Source organism: Chrysochloris asiatica, unplaced genomic scaffold (genome assembly GCF_000296735.1).
Source record: "Chrysochloris asiatica unplaced genomic scaffold, ChrAsi1.0 scaffold00155, whole genome shotgun sequence".
NCBI lineage: Eukaryota > Metazoa > Chordata > Mammalia > Afrosoricida > Chrysochloridae > Chrysochloris > Chrysochloris asiatica.
The window spans coordinates 1,151,908-1,174,767 of record NW_006408673.1 but is presented as its reverse complement, the minus strand read 5'-3'; the positions used below and the strand labels follow the sequence as shown (position 1 = coordinate 1,174,767).

The 22,860-nt window shown below is 37.8% G+C and overlaps 1 protein-coding gene across 1 annotated transcript in view; it reads right to left on the bottom strand.

Moving 5' to 3' along the window:
- Positions 1 to 22,860, bottom strand: part of ARHGAP10 (Rho GTPase activating protein 10) — a 483,306-nt gene that overhangs the window by 171,267 nt on the left and 289,179 nt on the right. The window contains exons 14-15 of the mRNA XM_006870868.1: positions 17,526 to 17,600; positions 9,667 to 9,754 (exon numbers count right to left, since the gene is read on the bottom strand). Of these exons, the coding sequence (XP_006870930.1) occupies positions 9,667 to 9,754; positions 17,526 to 17,600 (163 nt within the window). The remainder of the gene's footprint in view (positions 1 to 9,666; positions 9,755 to 17,525; positions 17,601 to 22,860) is intronic.

Genomic DNA, 22,860 nt, shown 5'->3' with positions numbered 1-22,860 from the left:
CAACTGTGCCAATTCTAACCATCAGTCATTGTTGTTTCCCTGTGCAGCAGATTTGCCCAATGCAATACGTCGTCTGATCTCTTGACTGCTGCTTCCACGAGTGTTGACAGTTGATCCAAGAAGAATGAAGTCCTTGACAACTTCAATCTTTTCTCCGTTGATAAGAACGTTGTTATTGGTCTTAAGCTAATGTGAAAAACTTCCCTTGGGAATAACCTTCATATATTAAAAGGTACATATAGTGCTACAGGATCAGTACTGAACTTTGAACCACAAGGTTGGCAGTTCAAACCTACTAGCTGCTCCTTGGACATAGCTTGCAATGAGTCAGAACCGATTTGACAACACTTAACAACAATAACATTCATACCACACACTATCAAAGACTCAGCAGCCACAAGCCCTTTCAAGATCTAAACATACAGTATTTCATATCTAATCATGGAAAATACCTTTACAAACATCTGGTTTTATATATGAAACTTCCTCCCAAACATTAACATTCCTTCCAAACACATATCCATATACCTTTAAAAGATATTAATTGAAGATGACACAAACACAGAGAAAACTTAAACTCTTATGTCTATTTTTCGCTTACGTCCTTAAAACAACAAAAGAGCGTTGCTGTTGCTAAGTGCTGTTGAGTCAGTTCTGACTCATATCAACTCTATTGTATAGGGATTCCGAGGAACCTGGGCGAGTTTGAACAGCCAACCTCATGGTTCATACCAACCTTACAGTCCAGTGCTTATTGTACAGTCTCACTAGGATGCCGAAAGAGAAATGTGCCATAAAATTAATGAAAACATGAAAAGTACAAATCTGCTTTTCATGCAAATTTTTTTTTTTTTAAATCTGCTTTTTTTTTGCAAAAGTAGGCAAATCTGCTACACAATACCTTTTTAAAGTGTTGAAGAGTAAAGATGTCAGCTTGAGGACTAAGGTGTGCCTGACACAAGCCATGGTATTTTCAATTACCGCATATGTATGTGGAAGTTGGACAGTGAATCAGGAAAACCATAGAAGAATTGATGCTTTTAAGTTATGGTGTTGGAGGAGAATACTGAAAGCGCCATGAGCTGCCAAAAGAACCAACAGATCTGTGTTGGAAGAAGTGTAGTCAGAGTGTTCCTTGGAGGCCAGGATGGCTAAACTTTCTCTCTCATACTTCGGACATACTGTCAGGAGGGACCAATCACTGGAGAAGGATATCATGTTTGCTAAAGTGGAGGGTCAGAGAAAAACAGGAAGACCCCAGCGAGATGGTTGGCAATATAGCAGCATCAATGGGATCAAGCATGGCAACAGTTGTGAGGTTGGCCCAGGACCGGGCAGTGTTTCGTTCTGTTGTACATAGGGTCGCTGTGAGTCAGTACCAACTCAATGGCACCTAACAACAACAATTCAATAAGTTAGATTAAATAGACAAATTTCTTGACACAAACTGTCAAAGCTCACTCATGAAAGAATTAGACTACTGGTATGTTATTGAAGAATTAAAGTCATATACCTATTAAAGAAGTTGATAGTCTCAATAGACAATTTGGTAGAGAAAATACAGTGTTTCCCAGAAATGGTGTATGAATTACTGGACATCCATATGTAAAAATGTAGTCCTACCCATATGTTACACCTTTTAAAAACTTAATTGAAAAATGTCAATAAATTAAAGTATTAAATCTAAAATTATAAAGCTTCTAGAAGAAAACCTTTGACCTTGGTTTAGGCAGAGATTTCTTGATACAATATCAAAAGTACAATTAAATCATCAAAATTTTACATTTCTTCTCTTTGAAAGACATTATTAAGAGAATGAAAAGATAAACCAGGCAGAGAAAACATCTGCAAAGCAGATGAGGGTAAGTCACACAAGTTCACCACTAAGCTTCCAGTTCATACATGCACAGCTTTAGTCCAAATCAAATGTGTTAAAAGCATGTCTCTTTGATCTGAGGATGGCTGTAGACAAGTTCTCTCAGTAATACACTTGTCTCCGTCTCATTAAGGGCCCTTCAAAAATGGTCTCATAAAAACTGTGACTTCTAAGGGGATTTGCTGGGTCAGAGAGACCAGCTCAGAAAACCATTTTTTGGGCATTCCATACGGTAATCTTGATAGATTTTGTCAAAGGATGCAGGGCAATCACAATATACATCAAGGAACAATAGCTTCACATTTTGAGATTTCTGCTTAATAAAGGCTTCTGTGATTTTCTACCAATACTTTTTTACTTATTATTGTAAAAATGAGAAAGGATTTGTATCCAGAATATATAAAGAATACTCAGAATATAATTTTTTAAAACTAACTAAAATACAGTTGTTGTTTTTACTGTAAGCAAAAGACATGAATCGACATTTCACTGAAGAAGCTACACAGATGATAAATAATCACATGAGAAATTGTTCAACATCTCTAGTCACTGTTGTTGTTAGGTGCCATCAAGTTGGCTCCGACTCACAACGACCATATACAAAACAGAACGAAACCCTGCCCAGTTCTGCAACATGCTCATAACTAGTGCTATGCTTGAAGCCATTGCTGTTGCAACTGTGCCAATTTTAACCATCAGTCATTGTTGTTAAATGCCATTGAATTGGTTTCAACTCACAGTGACTCTACATGGGGTTTTCAGGGAGTAGCTGGTGGGTTTGAACTGCTGACCTTGTGGCTAGCAGTCCAGTGCTTATCCTGCAGCACCACACCAGGACTCCCATCAATCATTAGGGAAACATAAAGAAAATGTACAATGAGATAGCACCACACCCCTACTAGTGAGACCAAAATGAAAAAGACCGATATATCACATGTGGACAAGAATGTAGAGGAAACAGAATTCCTGTACATTGCTAATGGGACTGTATAAGGATAAAACTACTCTAGAAACGACATAGCAGTATCCCAAAATGTTAAACATGTACTGGTCAAATGAGCCAGTAATTCCATTCCTAGGTATTTACCCAAAAGAAATAAAATCACTATTGTTGTTGAGTTGGTTCTGACTCATAGCGACCCTGTAAATGGTTTCCAAGAATAAGCTGTTGGGTTTGAACTGCCAATCCTGGGATTCACAGTCCAGTGCTGATCCTACAGTGCCACACCGGACTCCCCTTTCAAATACTTATATACACTAATGATTTTAGCAACTTCATTTGCAATAGTCAAAACCTACAAACAGCACAAATAACCCACAGTCAGTTTATGTTGTTGTTGTTAAGTGCCATCAAGTCGGTTTCAACTCATAGAGACCCTGTATAGGGTTTCCAAGGAACAGTAAATAGATATTAAAAACCTGGTATGATCATACAAAAGAAAACTAGTTAGTAATAAAAAAAAAAAAAAGAACTACTGGTACATGTTAGAACATGGATGAATCTCAAATAAATTACACAGAAGTGAAAGATTACAGAACACATACTTTCTATGATTCCATTTATATGAAATTCTAGGAAATGCAAATTAAATGTACAGAGACAGAAAGCAGATCAACAGTTGCCTAGGGAATCCAGTGAAAAGGGAGGGGCAAAAGGAAAGGATTACAATGGGACACAAAGAAACTTGCTGGGAAGAGGGATGTGTGTACTATCTTGATTGTGGTGGTAGTTTCACACGGGTATATATATCTGTCAAAACTTACAAAATGTATACCTTAAATATGTGCAGTTTGTTGTATTGCCAATTCTATTTCAGTAAAAATGTATACAAAAATATGTTTGCTCACTGTATACAACTTAGGATGCTGTAGTACATACCCAGCCCTGGGAGCAAAGTGGTTAAACGCTCCGCCGATACCTACAACATCAGCAGGCCAATCCACCACTTACTCCACAAGAGAAAAATGTTGCAGTTTGCTTCTGTAAAGATTGTGGCTGTTAGGTGGTGTCAAGTTGGTTCTGACTTACAGTGACCCTAGGCACAACAAAGCAAAACACTGCCTGATCCTGTGCCATCTTCACAATTGTTACGTTTGAGAGACCATCACTGCTATCACTGTGGCCATCCATCTCCTTTAGGGTCTTCCATAAAGACTGTTGTTTGTAAGTGCTGTTGAGTCAGTTCCTACTCATAGCAACCCTGGATAGGGTTTTCGAGGAGCAGCTGGTGAATTTGAACCACCGACCTTGTGGTCCAGTGGATTAACCTACAGTGCCACACCAGGACTACTCCATAAAGATTGTAGTTGTTAGGTGCCATTGAGTCAGTACCGACTCATAGCGACCCTCTGCACACCAGAACGAAACACTGCCTGGTCCTGAGCCCACCTCACAATCGTTGCTACACCAGAGCCCATGGCTGCCGCCACTGTGCCAATCAATTTTGTTGGGGGTCTTCCTCTTTTTCTCTGACCCTCCGCTTTACCAAACACGATACTGTTCTCCAGGACTGGTCGCTCCTGATAATGTCTGAAGTATGAGAGACAAAGTTTGGCCATCCTGGCCTCCAAGGAGCACTCTGACTGCACTTCTTCCAAAACAGATCTATTGGTTCTTTTGGCAGCCCGTGGTACTTTCAATATTGTCCTCCAACACCATAACTCAAAAGCATCAATTCTTCTATGGTCTTCCTCATTCACTATCCAGCTTCCACATGCATATGAGGTTACTGAAAAAAAAAACCATGGCTTGGGTCATGCTCACTTTAGTCTTCAAACTGACATTTTTGCTCTTCAACACTTTTAAGAGGTCTTGTGTAGCAGATTGGTCTAATGCAATACATCATTTGATTTTTTTTGACTGCTGCTTCCATGACTGTTGATGGCCGACACAAGCAAAATTAAGTCTTTGACAACTTCAATCTTTTCTCTATTTATATGGATGTTGTTTATAGTTCCAATGGTGAAGATTTTTGTTTTCTTTACACTGAGATGCAATCCATACTGATGGCTGTGGTCTTTGATCTTTATTAGTAAGTATTTTAAGTCTTCTTCATTTTCAGCAAACAAGGCTGTATCATCTGCATATCGCAGGTTGTTAATGAGTCTTCCTCCAATCCTGATGCAACATTTTTCTTCATTGTAATACAGCTTTTGGGACTATATGCTCAGCATACAGACTGAATAATTATGGTGAAATGATACAACCCTGGTGTATACCTTTCCTAATTTTAAGCCATTTAGTGTTCCCTTGTTTTGTTCAAACAACTGCCTCTTGGTCCATGTACAGATTCTTCATGAGCACATTTAAGTTTTCCGGGAATATTCATAGCTTGCCATGTTGTCCATAGCTTGTCAGGATCCACACAATCAAAAGTCTTTGCATAGTCAATAAGGTACAGGTAAGTGTCTTGCTGGTAGTCTGTGTTTTCAGCTAAGATCTATCTGACATCAGCAATGATATCCTTGGTTCCACGTCCTCTTCTGAATCCAGCTTTAACTTCTGGAAGTTCTCTGTCAATGTATGGTTTCAGCCATTTTTATATTATTCTAGTAAGACTTTATTCACATGGGATATCAATGATATTGTCCAATGATTTCTGCATTCCGTCGGGTCATCTCGCTTTGGAATGGGCACAGTACTGTCTTGGAAACCCTATGGGGCATTTCTACTCTGCACTATAGGATCGCAGAGCAATGACTTTTGTTTACAAGGTTAGGATATTTAAGTGTTTCTCTCCATAATATTATTAATGCCCTGGCCAATGAGGTGGCTGAGTTATCTGCAGTGAGATGAATTCAAAGGCAAGGATTTCAATAGTGAGAAAGAATGCTGCAGTATCATGTTGGATATGGAAGAGTTTTGGATTCCAATCAGACAATGTGGCTCCAGATGCCAACTCCTATACTGAAAGAAATATACTTGCTTGGGTCATTGCTCTGGGGCCCAGACGTTGTTGTTGTTGTTAAGTGCTGACAAGTCTATTCTGACCAATAGTGATGCTGTACAGAGTTTCCAAGGAGCAGCTGGTGGGTTTGAACTGCCGACCTTGTGGTTTGCAGTCCAGTGTAGATCCTACAGTGAAACACCAGGAGTCCAGATGGAGGTAAATAAAAAACTGTTTTCTCCCATGTGTTGTTTCATCAGAGAAAGTGTCAATTAAATTCTAATTACTACATTTCAGGTGCTAAAAATAACATAGGGGAAAAGAAGAGCAGCCTAAGTTTCAAATCTCTCAAGGCATCTGCCATCTTATGATAATCATTTTATCACATTATCACTTATGATAATTCTACTTTATCACAAAGTTCACAAAGTAGAATTCAATAGGATGAAGCAATGGAATGAGAGAAAAAGTCAGGGGAATAAAAACACTAACAACAACACACAGGAACAGGAATGATCGCTTTAAGTGTCAAGAACCAAAACGATATAGTACTAAATTATGTACTAAAAGAAAAGATCATTTCGTTTATCAAACCAATTCCTCCTATTAAAAAAAATCCTCAATTTGACTCAGTTTTCTAACCAGAGCTGAGCTGATCCCTTTAACTGTACGAAACATACATTTACCAAACAGTAAAATAGTTTAAAGAAGTCTTATTTATTTTACTTTAAACAGGAAAATACTTTGAAGAACTAAACTAACCAAACCGTACCTCAGAAGAAAGCCCTGGTGACCTGCTTTCAAACAATGAATACCTTGAAAACCTGACAGAACACAATTCTACTTTTCCACACATGAGATCATCATGAATCAGAATCAACTTGTTGATGGCAACAAACAGCAATAACAAAATGGGTTTAAAGCTACCTCCACACAAGGCAGCATCCTTGGTGTTTAAATGATCATAGTTAGTAATTCATTATACTTTTAAATGCCTCATGGATTTTTTTTCTTTCGGGGAACATGAGCTATCCTAGCACTGTAAGATGTTAAGCAGTCTATGCCTGGCCTCTACAAATTAGGTGTCAGTAGAACCTCCTCTCCTCCCTCTCCCTCCATCATGGCAACCAAAACTGTCTCTAAGCATTGCCAAACACCCCCAGGGGGACAAAAATCAACTCCAGTTGAAACTGCTGAGTGACAGCCACAGATTTAGATGTTATAGATACTATAATGAAGATGCACAACACACCTTGTCTCAGGAAGTTTACATTCTAAACCTAGATTGATGGTTACTAAGATTCATCTTTACCATAACCATCATCTAAACCACTTAATGACTACTGTTGTTATGTGCCGTTGAATTGATTCTGACTCACAACAACTCTTTATAGGGTTTCCAAGGAGCAGCTGGTGAATTTGAACCACTGATCTCGCAGTTCAAACCAACCGTGCAGGCCAGTGCTTATCCTACAGTGCTACCCCAGCACTCCAATTCGCCTTTAGACCACCATTTTTTTGTGTGTATGAAACAAACAAAAATCATACAATCATTGAGCCACTGAATGTTGAAAGTCAAAGACATAGTTAGATGATCTGGGTTAGCCCTTTATTTTACAAATAAGGAAACCAAGGCCCAAACACATGAAGTAAAGCTCAGTGCTCCTGACTGTTGGTCTGTAACAGGTATCAGTTTGTTTTTAGTGGACATATTCTTGAATTCCAGTTGCTTAGAAAAATCCTGGGGAAGATAATGCAGAAGACTATGACATTCTCACTCTCAATATATTTCCCACAATCCAATCTATTGTCTTCGAGTTGATTCCAACTCATAATATTTAAACATACTGAAAATACTGAGATGCTAAAAAGGAGGAGAGGATGTCCTTTTCTCTTGGATGCTTAGAGTCAGGGTTAAATCTTTCATTTAACTTTTATGTGGTGTCTTCTCTTTACCTCATCAAATGAAGGGTGGTGTGAAGTGAGCCACCAGCTAAAGAAATGGTAATCAGAGCATAATTTCAGAATGAATTTGTTCAAATAAGGCAGGGTCTACAGGCGAATGTGTCCAATTTGATCTGTTAAAGTTATCTCATTATGGACTAAAGATAATAATACTGTATTTAATAGCTGTGTAAGGAAAAAAGAACATTAAAAACCATGATTAAAAACCAAACCAAACAAAAAATATATATTGCCTTTGAGTCAATTGCAACTTGCAGCAACCCCGTAGGACAGAATAGAACAGCACCTTAGGGTTTCTGAGACTGTAAACCTTTATGGGAGCAGACAAGTGTCATCTTTCTCCCGTAGAGGGGATGGTGGGTTTGAACTGCTGAACTTGCAGCCCAAGGGTTAACCCATAGTACCACCAGGTCTCTTGGGATTAAAACAATTTTAATGAAATGTTTGTTAAGTGCTGTTGAGTCCATTTTAACTCATAGCAACCCTGTATAGGATTTCCCAGGAGTGGCTAGTGAAAGTTTCAATCACCAGCCTCAGAGTGAGCAGTCCAGTGCTTATCCTACAGCGCCACATACATACCTAAACCTGTTGATACATTTTAATATCAAAGTGGTAAACCAGAGAATACAAGCCTCCTGATATGATACAATAGAATAAACACATCACCACTTTGATGCATTCTTGAAAAAACAGCAGGGAAACAAACTACTAATTTTGTTAAGATATAATCATTGTATTCATCTTTTTCTTAAGTGTTTCATATTTCTGTAGATATATACTCAAGTATTTGTGGGTGTGGCAATATGCCATTTAAAAATATTACCCCAAAAAAGTGGCCAGGTAAAGGGACAGATGAAGAAAGGGTAGAATACTGGTAACTGATGAATTTGAATAATGGAACCGTAAGTATTTGTTGCACTCTTGTTTCTGACTTTCTATACTTGAAATTTGTCATAACGGTTTGGGTTTTTTTTAATATAGAATATGAAACACATGTAAGTTTATTTCAGTGTTCTCACTGGAACCCAAATAACATTTACTTGAAATAGAATACTACATATTGGTTCAAAAGGCTTGACCGTGGGAATGTACTGCCACATATTTGCCATGCAAAAGTCAAAGACTCCAACAGAACCACAGAGTAGGAATTACAACCATTATTTTCTTTTCCAGTCTTGTACTCACTTTAAAAAAATGTTTTTCCTTTCTATATACTTATTCTTTATCTAACCCCAAACTTTTTCTCATTAATATCTGTATTTATTTTTAATAGAGTGATCATCCACAAAAATGCTGAGGCTTTTCTATCTCTAGTCCTAGATGTTTTCTATAACGAATTCAAAACTAAAATTTATTATCTTACAAGTTCTTCTTCTTCTCAAATAGCCTTCCATTTGGTATATTATTACTCTAAGTCTCTGAATTTAACTCTTGGTGTGGTGCTGAAGGATCAGCACTGGACTGCGAACCACAAGATCGGCAGTTCAAACCCATCATCTGCTCCTTGGAAACCCTATACAGGGTCGCTTTGTATTGGAACCGACACAACAGCACTTAACAACAACAAACTTCAAAACAAAACAAAAAAACAACCTTTACTTTTAGCCTAAAATTGAATCAAAGATTGTATGGAATTCAATTAACATCTTTTTTCTCATTGTTTCATAGAATTTAGTCTCTAAAACTCATGTGTATAATAGACATCAATGTTAAGACCCAAGTCTATATCAAAGTCAACAAAGGTATGCTGCAATTTACCTAAACATTAGTGTTTACCACTAGCTACACCTCACTTTCAGGGGCACAATTAAACATCTCATTTTCCTCTTTTTATAGGCCTCAACTTAAACATTGATACTTGAGAACAGAGTTGGCATCTCTACTACATTAACTACTACACAGTCTAGTAATTTTGTCAGTTTCTAAGAAGTGGCTTACCTCAAATACTGCTTGAGAGCACTTGTTATTGTCTTCACCTCCCAATCAATGGAATTCTCCAAGTCCACCTCATTGCATGTTTTCACATCTAATGAGCAAGCAAGAATGAAAAAATTATTAAAACTCTGAACATTCAAAGGCCCTCTAACTAGCTCATAAAGCTCTCATTTTCAGATGACTAACGTACAAATAATTAATCCTAAACTTTCCTACTACTAGAAGCTATGTGCTATTATTAGACAATTCTAGAGTCCTGGCATGGCACCGTGGGATAATGCACTGGACCACAAGGTCAGTGGTTCAAACTCACCAGCCACTCCTTGGAAACCCTATACAATGTCTCTAGGAGTCAGAACCAACTCGATGGCACTTAGCAACTATAACAAATGTTTCAGAAAAATAACAAACGTTTCAGAAAATCTCTAATAGAGATCAAAGCAAAAGAACAAACACTGAGCTTCAGGGAGGGAAAGTTTAACATACTGCAACCTTTCAAACCCCACAACTGAATTCATGCATAGCTGCTGTAAACATCACCATTATAAAGCCCACTGCCATTGCTTTGATTCCAACTCACAGTGACCCTACTTAGTGGTCCTGAGGCTGCAAGTCTTTACATGAGTAGAGCATCATCTGTCTCTCTCTGGGTCACAGATACATTGAAGCTGCTAACCTTGTGGTTGGCACTCCTATAGCACCACCACGGTTCCTTAGTATTACAGGTATTATTATTAAAAATATATATTCAGTATTCATGACAGAGAGCATGTGGCATTTTCAGCGTTACTGTGTATTTTCGCTTGTTTTAGGTGTTGTTATTGACAGGGGAAATAGAGCCAACACCATTAACGATGCAACGGTTATTAGAATATCAACACATTAGTGGGAGAAAAGTGATAATAAGTTTGATCCCACACTTGTACTTCTAAGATTTGTATTCAAAATATTCCCTTTATGAAGATTAGAACAGAAATATGATGACATATAAAACATTTACAGGGTTATCTATGGGTAACCTTTCCCATTAACATTACAGTTCATATACTCATCCAGGAAATACTTATCAGAAACCTGTGTATAAAACGTCTAATGTTCATTCTAAATTAAATTGGCTTTTTTTATCTTAAAGCATGTTAATGACATGTTTCTTCTGGTTGTCTTTTCAAACAGCTGGAGAGCTCTAAAAAAAAAAAAAAAGGCGGGTGTGCCCCCCCCCCCCAAAAAAAAAGTAGAGGGTAGGGGTGGTAGCAAAAGAGGTAATCAGTTCTAGAGAGGAAAAATGAACCCTCATTGAAATAAATGTGTTTGGGAAAGGCAAACACTCTGTATGGTGGTGGCATCTTTGATATTTAATGGGACAACTAGACACAGCTTGAAGTCCTGGTATGGCGCTGTGGGTTATTACGCTGGGCTGCAAAGTCAGTTTGAACCACAAGGCCGGCGGTCCAAGCTCACCAGCCATTCCTTGGAAACCCTATACAGGGTCATTATGAATTGGAACTGACTCCACAGCACTTAACAACAACAACAACAAGACACAGCTATGATATGGCAACAGGGAAATGTATAGGGCTAGGCTTAAATCCTTGCACCAACCCTAAGCAGGCATGCCAACCCAGGCAAGTAAGTTCCAACCTATCTGAGCATAGTTTCCGTCTGAGAAATGGCAATGATGTGAATGCTCTCACAGAAATATTGAGAGTATCAAAACAAATCAGGAATGAATACAGATTTTCTTAAATGATTAAACAGAGCCATTAGTGCTACCAATTCACTACAATGTGTAAAGAGTCACTGTTGGCATATACTCAAAGGAAGGACACAGTAAATGGGTTATGGTGAATGACTGTTGTTAAGTGCCATTCAGTAAGTTCCGACTCATAGTGACCCTAAGATGGGCTGCTGAGTTTGAACCATCCACCTTGCAGTTCAAACCAACCTACAGTCCAGTGCATCCTACAGAGTCACACCAGGACTCCATGATGAATATCATGAATTAAATCGTGTGCCTCCCCTCCAACTCCTATACTTGCAGATATAATCTTGTTCAAAAGCAAGGCTTCCTTTGTTATGTTAATTCAATCATATTTGTATAGGGTAGAGATATGCACCAATAAATCAAGGAAATGCCAAGAGCAACCTATAAGGAAGGAATTGACAAAGCAAACTCTACAACTGTGAAAAAAATTCATTTCTGTTCTTTAAAGTCATCCATCTGTGCTATTTCTATTACAGCAGCTGAATGAAACTGAGACAGCTATCAAAGAATCAATAAAAATGAGCTGCTTGTCTATAGTCCTATCACACAAAGGAGTCCTGCAGGATACGCTGTTAGTCACTGGGGAGAAAGATGAAGCTTTCTGCTCCCCTAAAGATTTACAGCTCAGAAACCCTATGAATCGCTATGAATCAGAATTGACTTGAAGGCATTGGGACTGGTTGGCTGGCTGGGTCATATAAAAGAGAAAACAAGACATTCATGAAAAACTCATTAGGTCTCTCTAACTCCAGACGGATATTTTAACTTAGATCCCCAAACACAAGGTCCTCTATTTTTTTTTTTTCCCTCTTATGGTATATTTCTGTGCACAGAGAAGGAAACATCTTTTTAGTTTCTCCTTTTTAAATGCACTAAAAAGAAAAGCCTGTCAAAATGGGACCACCACATTTAGTCATGCACGCTACTTAAAAGTTTAAGGGTTGGGCATGAGTAAGGACAAATGACAACTCCATACTATTCTCAAACTCTTTGAAAATAACGTAAAACAGGAAGTGATGGTTATTTTACAGCCATAACTTCATACAGATGAAGTCAATTACTCAAAGGTCTGGAGACTTTTTAGAGCACTTCAACATTTCATGGCTACAGCAACTGACAGCAATGTGCAATAAACTACAACAATGGCAATTGACACTGATTACATTTTGATCAGTTCCTACAATTCAGAACTCATTTGTTACAGAGCTTGTCAGACAAACCACAGATACATTCAAAAAATCAAATTAAGCACCCTGATTAAAGGTGCAATCCTTTATAACTAGGACTAAATAATTCTGTTCTAAAGGCTTTGCCAACCAATTACTTCTGTAACTGAATATTCTCTCTCTCATTAAATCAATTATTTAAATCCCATTTTAAAATACAAGACAGATAACATTTTCAATCAACTGGCTACCAGCAAATCACCATTTTAAAATCCAAGAGGGTTTCTAAAGGAAATCTTTTATTTTCAATTCTCTACCAAATTATCATTTTGTATTTTGAGAACCATATTCTCTCTATGGAAAAATAAGCCATCTTTCTGACTTCATGGAATAAAAAGCAGCTGTCACATCAGAAGTTAATGACTACATAGTGTCTATGTTTTAATCCCCTATTAAATTTTCACTGTTTTCAAATAACTCAATCATCCCGAGCAGTCCTTTACAATCAGTGGATGCACTGGGACTAGGTAGAATTTGTTAATAATTTATTAGGGATTCAAACGTGGGAGCTTTCATTTAGGATATAAGTTCTATCGTGCATGAGAGAGATATTTAACTTTCTCTCTTACAAATGAACAACCATCAGCTGTGGATTAAAAATCTAAAACTAACATGCAAAGACTCAGATAAGAGTTATTTATTTGGATGAATGTTATTTATTTGGAAGCCAGGATAGCAAGACTTCGTCTCTCATACTTCATACATATTGTTAGGCGGGAACAGTCCCTAGAGAAGGATATCATGGCAGATAAAGTGGAAGGTCAGTGAAAAAGAGGAAGACTCCCAACAAGATGGATTGGTACAGTGGCGGCAGCAATGGGCTCAAGCTTAACAGTGATGATGAGGATGGGTAGGATTGAGCAGTGTTTCGTTCTGTGGTGTATAAGGTTGCTGTGAGTTGAAACTGATTTGAAGGCATCTAACAATAAGAGCCATCAGCGGCTCATTTTTTGGAACTGTACATGTTTGACCTAACTTAAATGCAAGGTGCTATTTTTTGCAGCTCACTAATACCCTACACTGACTTAGGTTACTTTGCTTTTTTCTCCCATCTTTGTGACAAGACCCCCAAAACAATCCCACTGCCATCGAGTTGATCCTGAGCATAGCAACCCTATATAGGGTTTCCCAAACTGTAAATCTCTACAGGAGCATACAAATTCATGTTTCTCCCTTGGGGCAGCTGGTGGGTTTGAACCACCCACCTGGTGGTTAGAAGACCACTACCTAAGCTACAGAATGCCACCAGGGCTCCTTAAGTAATATTATGAAATAAAACACTTAAAAAATTATGGTTTTTATTTCTTCTTTTCTATGGCTTTGTGTCTAAAAATAGATAAAATCATGCAACCCTTTCTACAAATTAGATTTAGAAAAAACAGCTAAATTCACCATGCCACACAAGTTACTGCCACATTTTCTCACACCTCCTCCTGCCCTACTCTGATATTTTCATTCTAAAGGGAGGGAGAGGAAGGAATAAATGACAATTGTAACTCATATCAGTTCTAATCTACCATCAGGACTATAATTAGTCTTTCACATTCTCACCTCATTTACTACAAAACCATGACTCAACCAAAGACACCTGATCTGATACTGCTCCCTGCCTTCTCCAACTACCTCCTGTTTCTATTTAAAAAAACGATCTTGCCAGACTGTGTGTGACCTCTGTTAGAAACAGAAAAGGGGAAGCAAAGGAAGACGATGTGTGAATGAAAGGAAGGCACTTGCTCACATTAGGCACCTTCTTTGAAGAATTTAAGAAGCTTTGGCCCAAAGAATGAAGGGCTAGAGGTCTCCTGGAAATTGAACAGCCTACTGTTGCCTTCGGAGTCCTGGTATGGTACTGTGTGTTAATGCGCCAGACGGCAAAGCCGTTTGAACTGCAAGGTCGGCGGTTCAAGCTCACCAGCTGCTCCTCGGAACCCCGATACGGGGTCACTATGGGTCAGAATCGACTCGACGGCACACAACAACAACAATAACTGCTGCCTTCAGTCCCCAGGGTGAAGGGCCACTCAGAAAGGAAGCAACTCAACACCACTCCCTAACTTGACCCAGATGAGTTTAAAGACTTCACTACTTAGAGAATTTTCTATAGCCAGCTGCCATTATTTATTTCATACTGATAATGAGGGGAGGGGGAATAGGGTGGGAGCAGAAAGAAGGGTTAAAAGAATGAAAAAATATTTTCGCTATTTTAATTTAGTTTAATGTAAGAATAAAGAGGTTAAAAATTCACCAAGAAAGATGGTAAATGAAGAAAACATTCACGAGATTAAACATTTCCCCTTCTGAAATCATCATATGCTTTTTACACATGAGTACCAAGAACCTTTTAAGAACACTTAAAAGATTTGACAGTATAGAAACATTTTATGTAAAAGTGTCAGTAATAATTTATAAAAAAAAACAAAAAAAAAACAACAAGGTAAGTTAATGAACTTTCAAGAATTAAACAAAAAAAAAATTTTAAGAACGAAGTAAAAATATGATAGTTTTCATGAAGAGAAAAAATAGCTTTGAACTTTTTCTCAGATACTCACAAATCGTATTTTTTTTTAAATTTCTACAGAGGAAATTCATTACAAACAAAACGTTCTTTGGAAAAACCCAAATTTGAAATAAACATTACCTGGATGAGTAATAATTTGAATAAATAATTACCTAGTACTACAAATGTACAAAATCATTGGAATTAACTTATACAGGGGAAATCAAACAGCACTTAACTAGTTTAAATAATGCTAAAATTTTGCCACATTCATTCCATCTCTTTTGCCTCTAAAACATGCAACCTTAAAACAACATAGAGAGGTGGGGGAAATTGGAGAAAGAATATCTGTAAGAGAGTCAGAGTTACAGACTGTAAAATCTTTTTTTTTTTTTGAGGAGGCATACATTATTTTTATTTCAATGCTTAGTATGAAAGAAAAGGAATATTTTAAGCAACCCTATATTGACAAGAAAATAGTAATAATCTTTTTTGTTAAGAGCTAAGTTTGTATTGATAACATTAAAATAACAAGAAAATTTTATTAATGCTAATAAAAATCAGAAGTGTGTGTTACCCATTTAAAATACCTCTAACATTAATTGAGACAGTTTATATGACTTAGCCCTTTGAAATGAACTCCTTACTGAGGAAATAACAATTCAGTATCTTTCCCTTGCGTCAATTTGTAACTTCCTCTGTTTACAGGATGGCATTACTGAAAATGATAGCATTTCCCTTGCCAGCAACCTGAATGAGGCCCTGTCACTCTTGTGCTCATGAAAAGTAAAACAGTTTTCAAGGTCATAAAATTTTGAGGGTTTAGACATTTTAAAACATCTTTCAAATTAAGGACTATCTCAGGACATTTCCCATGTGAGGAGAAAACCACCACCTGAGTTCAGAACACAAAGCACATTGGATTTTATGAGATTAAGAACAAATTTTGGGAAGATTAACACTTCAGGGTGGCCACAGAGACACCCTTGTCTGAACTGTGCTAGAACATGAACAAGAAGATAATAAAAATGATGCCAGGATCCTTATGACCAATTTACAGCCGAAGTGTGCCACTTGGTCAAAGTCTCCCATTCTGATACCAACAGAGTCTTCCAGTTCTAATGATTATAACACCATACTGGAAACGAGAGAAGTGTTTCTAATTTTAAAATTAAGTAAAAGCAGATGCTGTCGTCCCATTAAACTCTTCCAGCTGCTACTGAACTGCTGGCAACCTGAGTCTATTTAATTTGGAGACCACTAATGGTAAAAAGGAAAATCTGACTGCCAAAACTGCACACCCAAGTTAAACCAGAGAGCAAGAAAATGAAAACAGCTCATGAAAGCAAATGTATTCTAATAAGGCTTTCCAACTCATGACGGGCATATATTCTGTAGTTAATAACTTGAAATAAAAAAGGTGGTTGCTTATTAAAACCTTTAATTCAAATATGGCCAACAACCAGTCCTATCTGCAACACGTCCTTTGATTTTATTCATCTGGGTTTATGCTTCCAATAAAGAGTCTTTACTGCAATGCTTTAAGATGCAGACAGGTTTAAGTGCACTGACGGCATACCTGAGGGCATTGTTAATATTGATTAATTAAAGTGAGATATCAAAGAAATTAATATTTAGCAAGGTCATAATGACAGATGGATTTGACACATAGGCCCTCCAGCCTGATGAGTTATCATCACTCCTCAAGAGGCAGCCTGCTTTGGGGTGAGGGAGGAAGGAGGGAAACGGAATGCCTTACAGGTGGCACTGAACTGACAGCAGTGTGTAATGTAAAAGCGCTTTGTCATCCACATAATGTCTGGGGTAATAAAATGAATTCACTTTCTGGCTTCCTATGGTCTGCAATGCCAAAGAACACTGTGTTATCAGCACAGATGGAGTATGCATGGTTCTGGAGAAGAGCCTGGTGCACACTACAAATAAGCCACTCTGAATACCAATGAATCCCTGAGAATCAGACCCTTCCTGTCATGACAGTTCTGGAAGCGCTATAAAGATGAGTGAGTCCCACTGGTCTTGTCCAACCGAATGTACTGTGAGGACTCTGGACAAATCCCAAAGGCCTGGCTGTTGCTTTCCTGGGAGAAATAAGCAAGGGAAGATGTTCACCTAGGAGTGGCATTTGTCTTAAACTTTCTTAGTTAAGTGAAGAAGTAATGGAAAATTAGTGCTGATGCAAACACACACTCATCCTTCTGAGTCACCTTTCTCTCTCTATTCAGAAGAAAACAGATTCAGGCAGTAAGAAAAGACATGGATTCACTAGTATACTATACATTACGACGAAATACTAAATTGTGACATTAATACATATAAACAATAATGCATGGAAAAATGATTAGAAAAAGAGGCATACCCATCAACATACTCAGAAGTCTCTGGACCTTTGAACTCACCCCCACAACTCTGTACAATCCTTGGTCATTTATACCTATTGGAAGAGACAAAATGTTAGCAAAATACAAGACTGTTTATATTTTCAGACTTGTCACCAACAGCCACATTCAGAATCTTTGCAAACTCACATCTAGCAGCATTCTTGTTGACTATAAAAAATGATGTTTGACAACAGCAAGTGTTTACCAACTTGTTTTCCCAGCATTGTGTTCACGAGTGTGGATGGAAAATAGTATCATAAAAAACGTTGTACATGGGCAAAAAGCAATATGGGTCAACGTTAATGAAATAAGCAAGTTGGATCATACTTTAATACTCATGGACACAGTAAAGTATACACTAATGCGATTTGTAACGACTCATAAAAGTTTACATGCATATTATGTTTACTTGGTGTTGAAATTTTTCTTCGTGATTTTCAGTCTTTTAAAAATAATATGGTAATGATTAGTGCAATCGAAAGAAGTCATGATAATTCTTGAAGACCACAGAAATTCAGTCAAAGCTAAACTGTTTCTTTTTAAGAGCTGGTGCCTGCCTTGTCTAGTAAGGAACTCTGAAACTTCAAATGAGTATCACTGCAACTCTCCATCAAATTGAACCAAATCACTGAGTCATCTCTCTGAAAAGGCCTAAAACAAGTGTGCTCAGTAACCTGATGCTGTCACGTTTATTCCTACTCATGGTGCCCCTATGTGGTACAGGACAGAACTAGTCCCTCTGGGTTGTCTCGACTGTAATCTTTAAGGACGCATATCACAAGCTCTTTTTATTTTTTTATTTTGGCAGTGCCACTAGGTGGGTTTGAACCAGTCATTTAGCAGACAGCTGTTAGCACCATCCAGGGACCTCTGAGAACGATGGATAAGAAATAACACAATTGGAGACTAAACACATAGTCAAACACAACTTAAACAAGGAGACTTTTAAAAGTTCATGGAAAAATGGGATTAACAGATAGAGGAATCTTTCCATGAACTTTATGAAGCCGCCTCATATACACATGGAGTCCTGGTGTGGTGCTGTAGGATAAGCAGTGGGCTGCTAACTTCAAGGTCTGTAGTTCAAACCCACCAGTAGCTCCCCAGAAACCCCATACAAGGTCTCTATGAATTGGAACCAACTGATGACACTTAACAATACTGTTGTTGTTGTTATGTGCCGTGGAGTCGGTTCCAACGCATAGCGACCCTGTCAGGGTTTCCGAGGCTGTAAATCTTTACTGGAGCAGAAGGTCTTATCTTTCTCCCATGGAACAGCTGCTAGTTTCGAACTGCTGACTTTGTGGTTCACAGCTCGATTCATAACCACTACGCTACCAGAGGTCCTTCTTAACAACATATATATGTGTTAAACAAATGAGCTTCTTTGAATTCTGACTTGAACAAATCAACTGTAAAAGAAAAATCTGAGGCAATCAAGAAATGTAGAGTGTGGCATTAAAGTTATATAAGAAAATATCCATATTTTTTAAAGTTGCATACTGAAAAGTGTAGCTATCTTAAATATTTTTTATGAGGGAGGAAGGAACAGATGAAGCAAATGTGGCAAGATCTTGATCTCTGTTGTATCTAAGTGGTAAAATATGAAAGTTGATTGTACCATTGTCTGATTTTTTATGTCGGAAATTTCTCATAATAAAATAATGACTTTAGAAAACTATGACTTATTATCTTGTCTGGAGAGTTGCAGCTTTCTGGCTATATTTATTTTCTGCACTATGAATGTTAACACTAACAAGAACACAACTAGCTGACAAGGAGATGATGCCTCTAATTCCCAAAGTTTCCAAAACAAAACAACCACCTCCCAAAATAAGGCCAGGGAATTTGCCCAAGGGAGTTTACCTATTTTCCCTTCACTCTCCTGCATGGAGTGATGAAAAGCACACTACACAGAGTCTAAAGGCTAGGCTACAAGTCAGAGCTCAGGCATTCATTAGCTCTGAGACCTAGGGCAAGGCCTGAACCCTCTTTGGTTCTGGATACAGCTTCTGATATCAAGAGCAGCATTATGTCATGATAAGAGGAAATAAGATGACACCATCAATGTGTTCTATATATTGTAACACAATACACCCACCAACACTTTCATGATTCTTTGCAAAATGAGTATTTCTTTTCCTGTTTTATTTTTTATTTTATTTTATCTTTTATTTCATCCTCCTCACTCACATTTTTAAAGCTTACCAAATGTTCTGTTTTTCCTTCTCACTTTCAATTATCTCAAAAGTACCAGAAGGGCAAAGGCTAGCTCCTCAGTTTATACACATCCATTCAGACTTCAGAAGTCTAAAGAACCAATGTATCAGACACACCTAGCTGGCAGGGAATCCTCATTGATTACAATAGAGGGAAAAAGAAGAAAAGGAAAGGAAAGAGCCAAGAAATTTAAAAAATCAAAGGCTTTTCTAGGAGAATAATTCAGTGGACAGCATGAAGAATATAATCAACATCACTGAATTATAGATGTAAAAATTATTGAACTGGTTAATGTTTTGTTGTGTCTATTTTTACCACCATTAAAAAAAAAAACAAAAAAACATGAGAAACCTTTAGAAACTGCTAAAGGAGAAAAGACTGGGCCTTGTTTCTTACTTTTCCTAGAAGCTAAAAGAGCATGTCCAGATATTTTTAAGTACCAGAGATTTTTTGTTTTTTTCTAATACTACTATATACAAAAGGAGCTCTGGTAGTGTAATGATTACGAATCAGGCTGCTAACTTTAGGGTCAGCAGTTCAAAATTACCAGCTGTTCCATGAGAGAAAGATGAGGCTTTCTACTCCCATAAAGATTTATAACCTCGGAAACCCTCTGTATAGGGTCGCTATGAGTTGGAACTGACTCCACGACACATAACCACCACCACTACCACACTATATACAAGAAACTTAAACACTTTGACCTCAGCTGCAGAAGTCATATTTTGCTGGTCAAAACAAACATGACTCCGTGAAAAGAACCTGAAATTCACAAAGGAAGAGAGGTGGATTACCCAGAAAGCAAGGTGGTTGTTAAGTACTGTCCAGTTGGTTCCGACTCATAATGACCCTATCTAGAGTTTATGAGGAGAGGCTGGTGAACTTGAACTGTTGACCTTGCAGCTCAATATGACCTTGCAGTCACAGTGGCAAACCAGGACTCCAGGAAGCAAGGTAAGCATGGTATTATTTACTGATCTACAATGGACAGTTTCACATGCAAACACAATAAACCAGGGTTACCTTGTTTACTGGGTATTCCCATCCCTGCCAAGGAGTATAAATTTGAAACTGATTTTGACTCTATAGGAAGGTGCTGGGGGGAGTTCGAAGAGAGACAGATGCCAGCCATACTTAGAGGCAGAATTTTTGATGTGATGAAAAAAAATGAGAAATGGTTCACTCCAGGTTAGTAAGTAAGCACAAGTAAGTCCATGCTTACCTTACTTATTGTATACTCTGGTGCTGTGAAGTGACATTAGAATGTGACTTGAACAATCATCATGCTATGCAGGTAATTACTATCAGATAATTGATCAAGTACAAATTCATCAACCCGAGAGACGTAGAGGTAATTGCTAATGCATAATGAAAGATGCAAGGAGAAATTAATGCTACTCAACACAGCTTTTACTTCTTCAAAAAAATTTAAAACAAACTTCTTCTAAAAGCAGCTTGGAAATAACAAGTAAGATACATACACTCGAGTCTTACAGGATTTTCTATTTCTTGTTACATTGTTCTTAAAGGCTCCAGGCTAACAGAATGAGAATCCAAACATACATACTTTATGTCTATGAGCACAATCCTACAGAAGGTATCAAATAAGTATGTTTGAAGAATATAAACCAATCAACATTCCATATAGGTAGTTTTTCTTGTATACTTTCCAGCTCTTCCCACTCCAATTTTTCTTTATTGCCAGGGGAAATAACTACTTCTAATCACTGAGTATTAAAATTTTGAAATTATCTTTGACTTCTCCTTTACTGTTACTTTTCAAATTCAGTAAGTCAATTCACTCCTTCTTCACACTTAAGACTAATCTCTACCTCTTCAACAGAGTCTTGAATGATTTGTGCACACAAACAATTTTAAGGCTTCTCTGCAGAGAGAGAGAAAAAAAAAAAAGCCTTGGTGGTATACTCTTCAAGTGTTTGACCTGCCAACCGTGAGGTTGGCAGTTGAACCCTCCAGCCAGTCCACAAGAAAAAGATGTTGCAGTCTGCTACCATTAACATATGTTGTTGTTAAATGCAGCTGTGTGGTTTCTGATCCATTGTGACCCTGTATAGCATTTCTGAGGCTTAAAAAAATCTTTGTGGAAGCAAAAAGCCTCATCGTTCTGCAGAGCAGTTGGTGGGCTCGAACCACTGAACTTTGTGGTTTGCAGTCCAGAGCTTACCCCATAAAGCCACTGTGCTCCTTCCACAAACATCATAGCCTGGGAAATGCTATAGGGCAGTTCTACTGTGTCCTACAGGATGGCTGTAAGTCAGAATTGACTGCAAAAGGTTTTTGGCTCTACAGAAACACCTAAGTCTACTGGAAAAACAACATCTTTTCCCACCTATCATTTACATTTTCAAAACACTTTAAATGTTTAAGGTCTTCCTCCACTCCATCTGAACAAGTTCAAATTCCTCATCCAGCAAAGTACCTAGGATCGTCCTTTAGGAGACCCACCTCAGCCACCTACATCTGTTCCAGAATATTCTCCAAAAAGCAGTCATCTAATCAGAGCACAGCTCACAAATAGCCAAGGTCATACACTCCTCCGTGTCTATGGGTAGGCTGAAGTCTCCTTGGACAGGAACATTCTTTTCCCACCCTCTTCACCCCACCCCGAAAGACACTCGTTTATCAAATGTGTATACATTAAATATGTGCCAGGTTCTATTCTAATTGCCCAAGACTCAACAGTGAGCAAGATCAAGTCCCACCAGACCTTAAAAATCTGATTAAAAACTGCACCTCTTCAGACACCAGTTCAGAGAGAGAGTTCCTGTCCTGTTTCTTAAGAGTGAATGTATAACACTTGAAATTACCTTTTAAAACATGCCACAAACTGTTATCCATCGTTCCTAAAGTTAAAAGTCTGAATGATTGATTTGACATGGGGTTAGTTAAATATTTGTTTTTTCCACTTATTGTGAATATTCATATTTAACTATGTTAAAAGTAATTTCCACACCAAATATATCAGGAGATGTTATATACGCTTTGCATTATCTTCTTTGAAAACATATGTACATATAAATTACAAACTACATTCAGCTTTAGGATTTTCAGATAAAAAATCATGGGCCTATT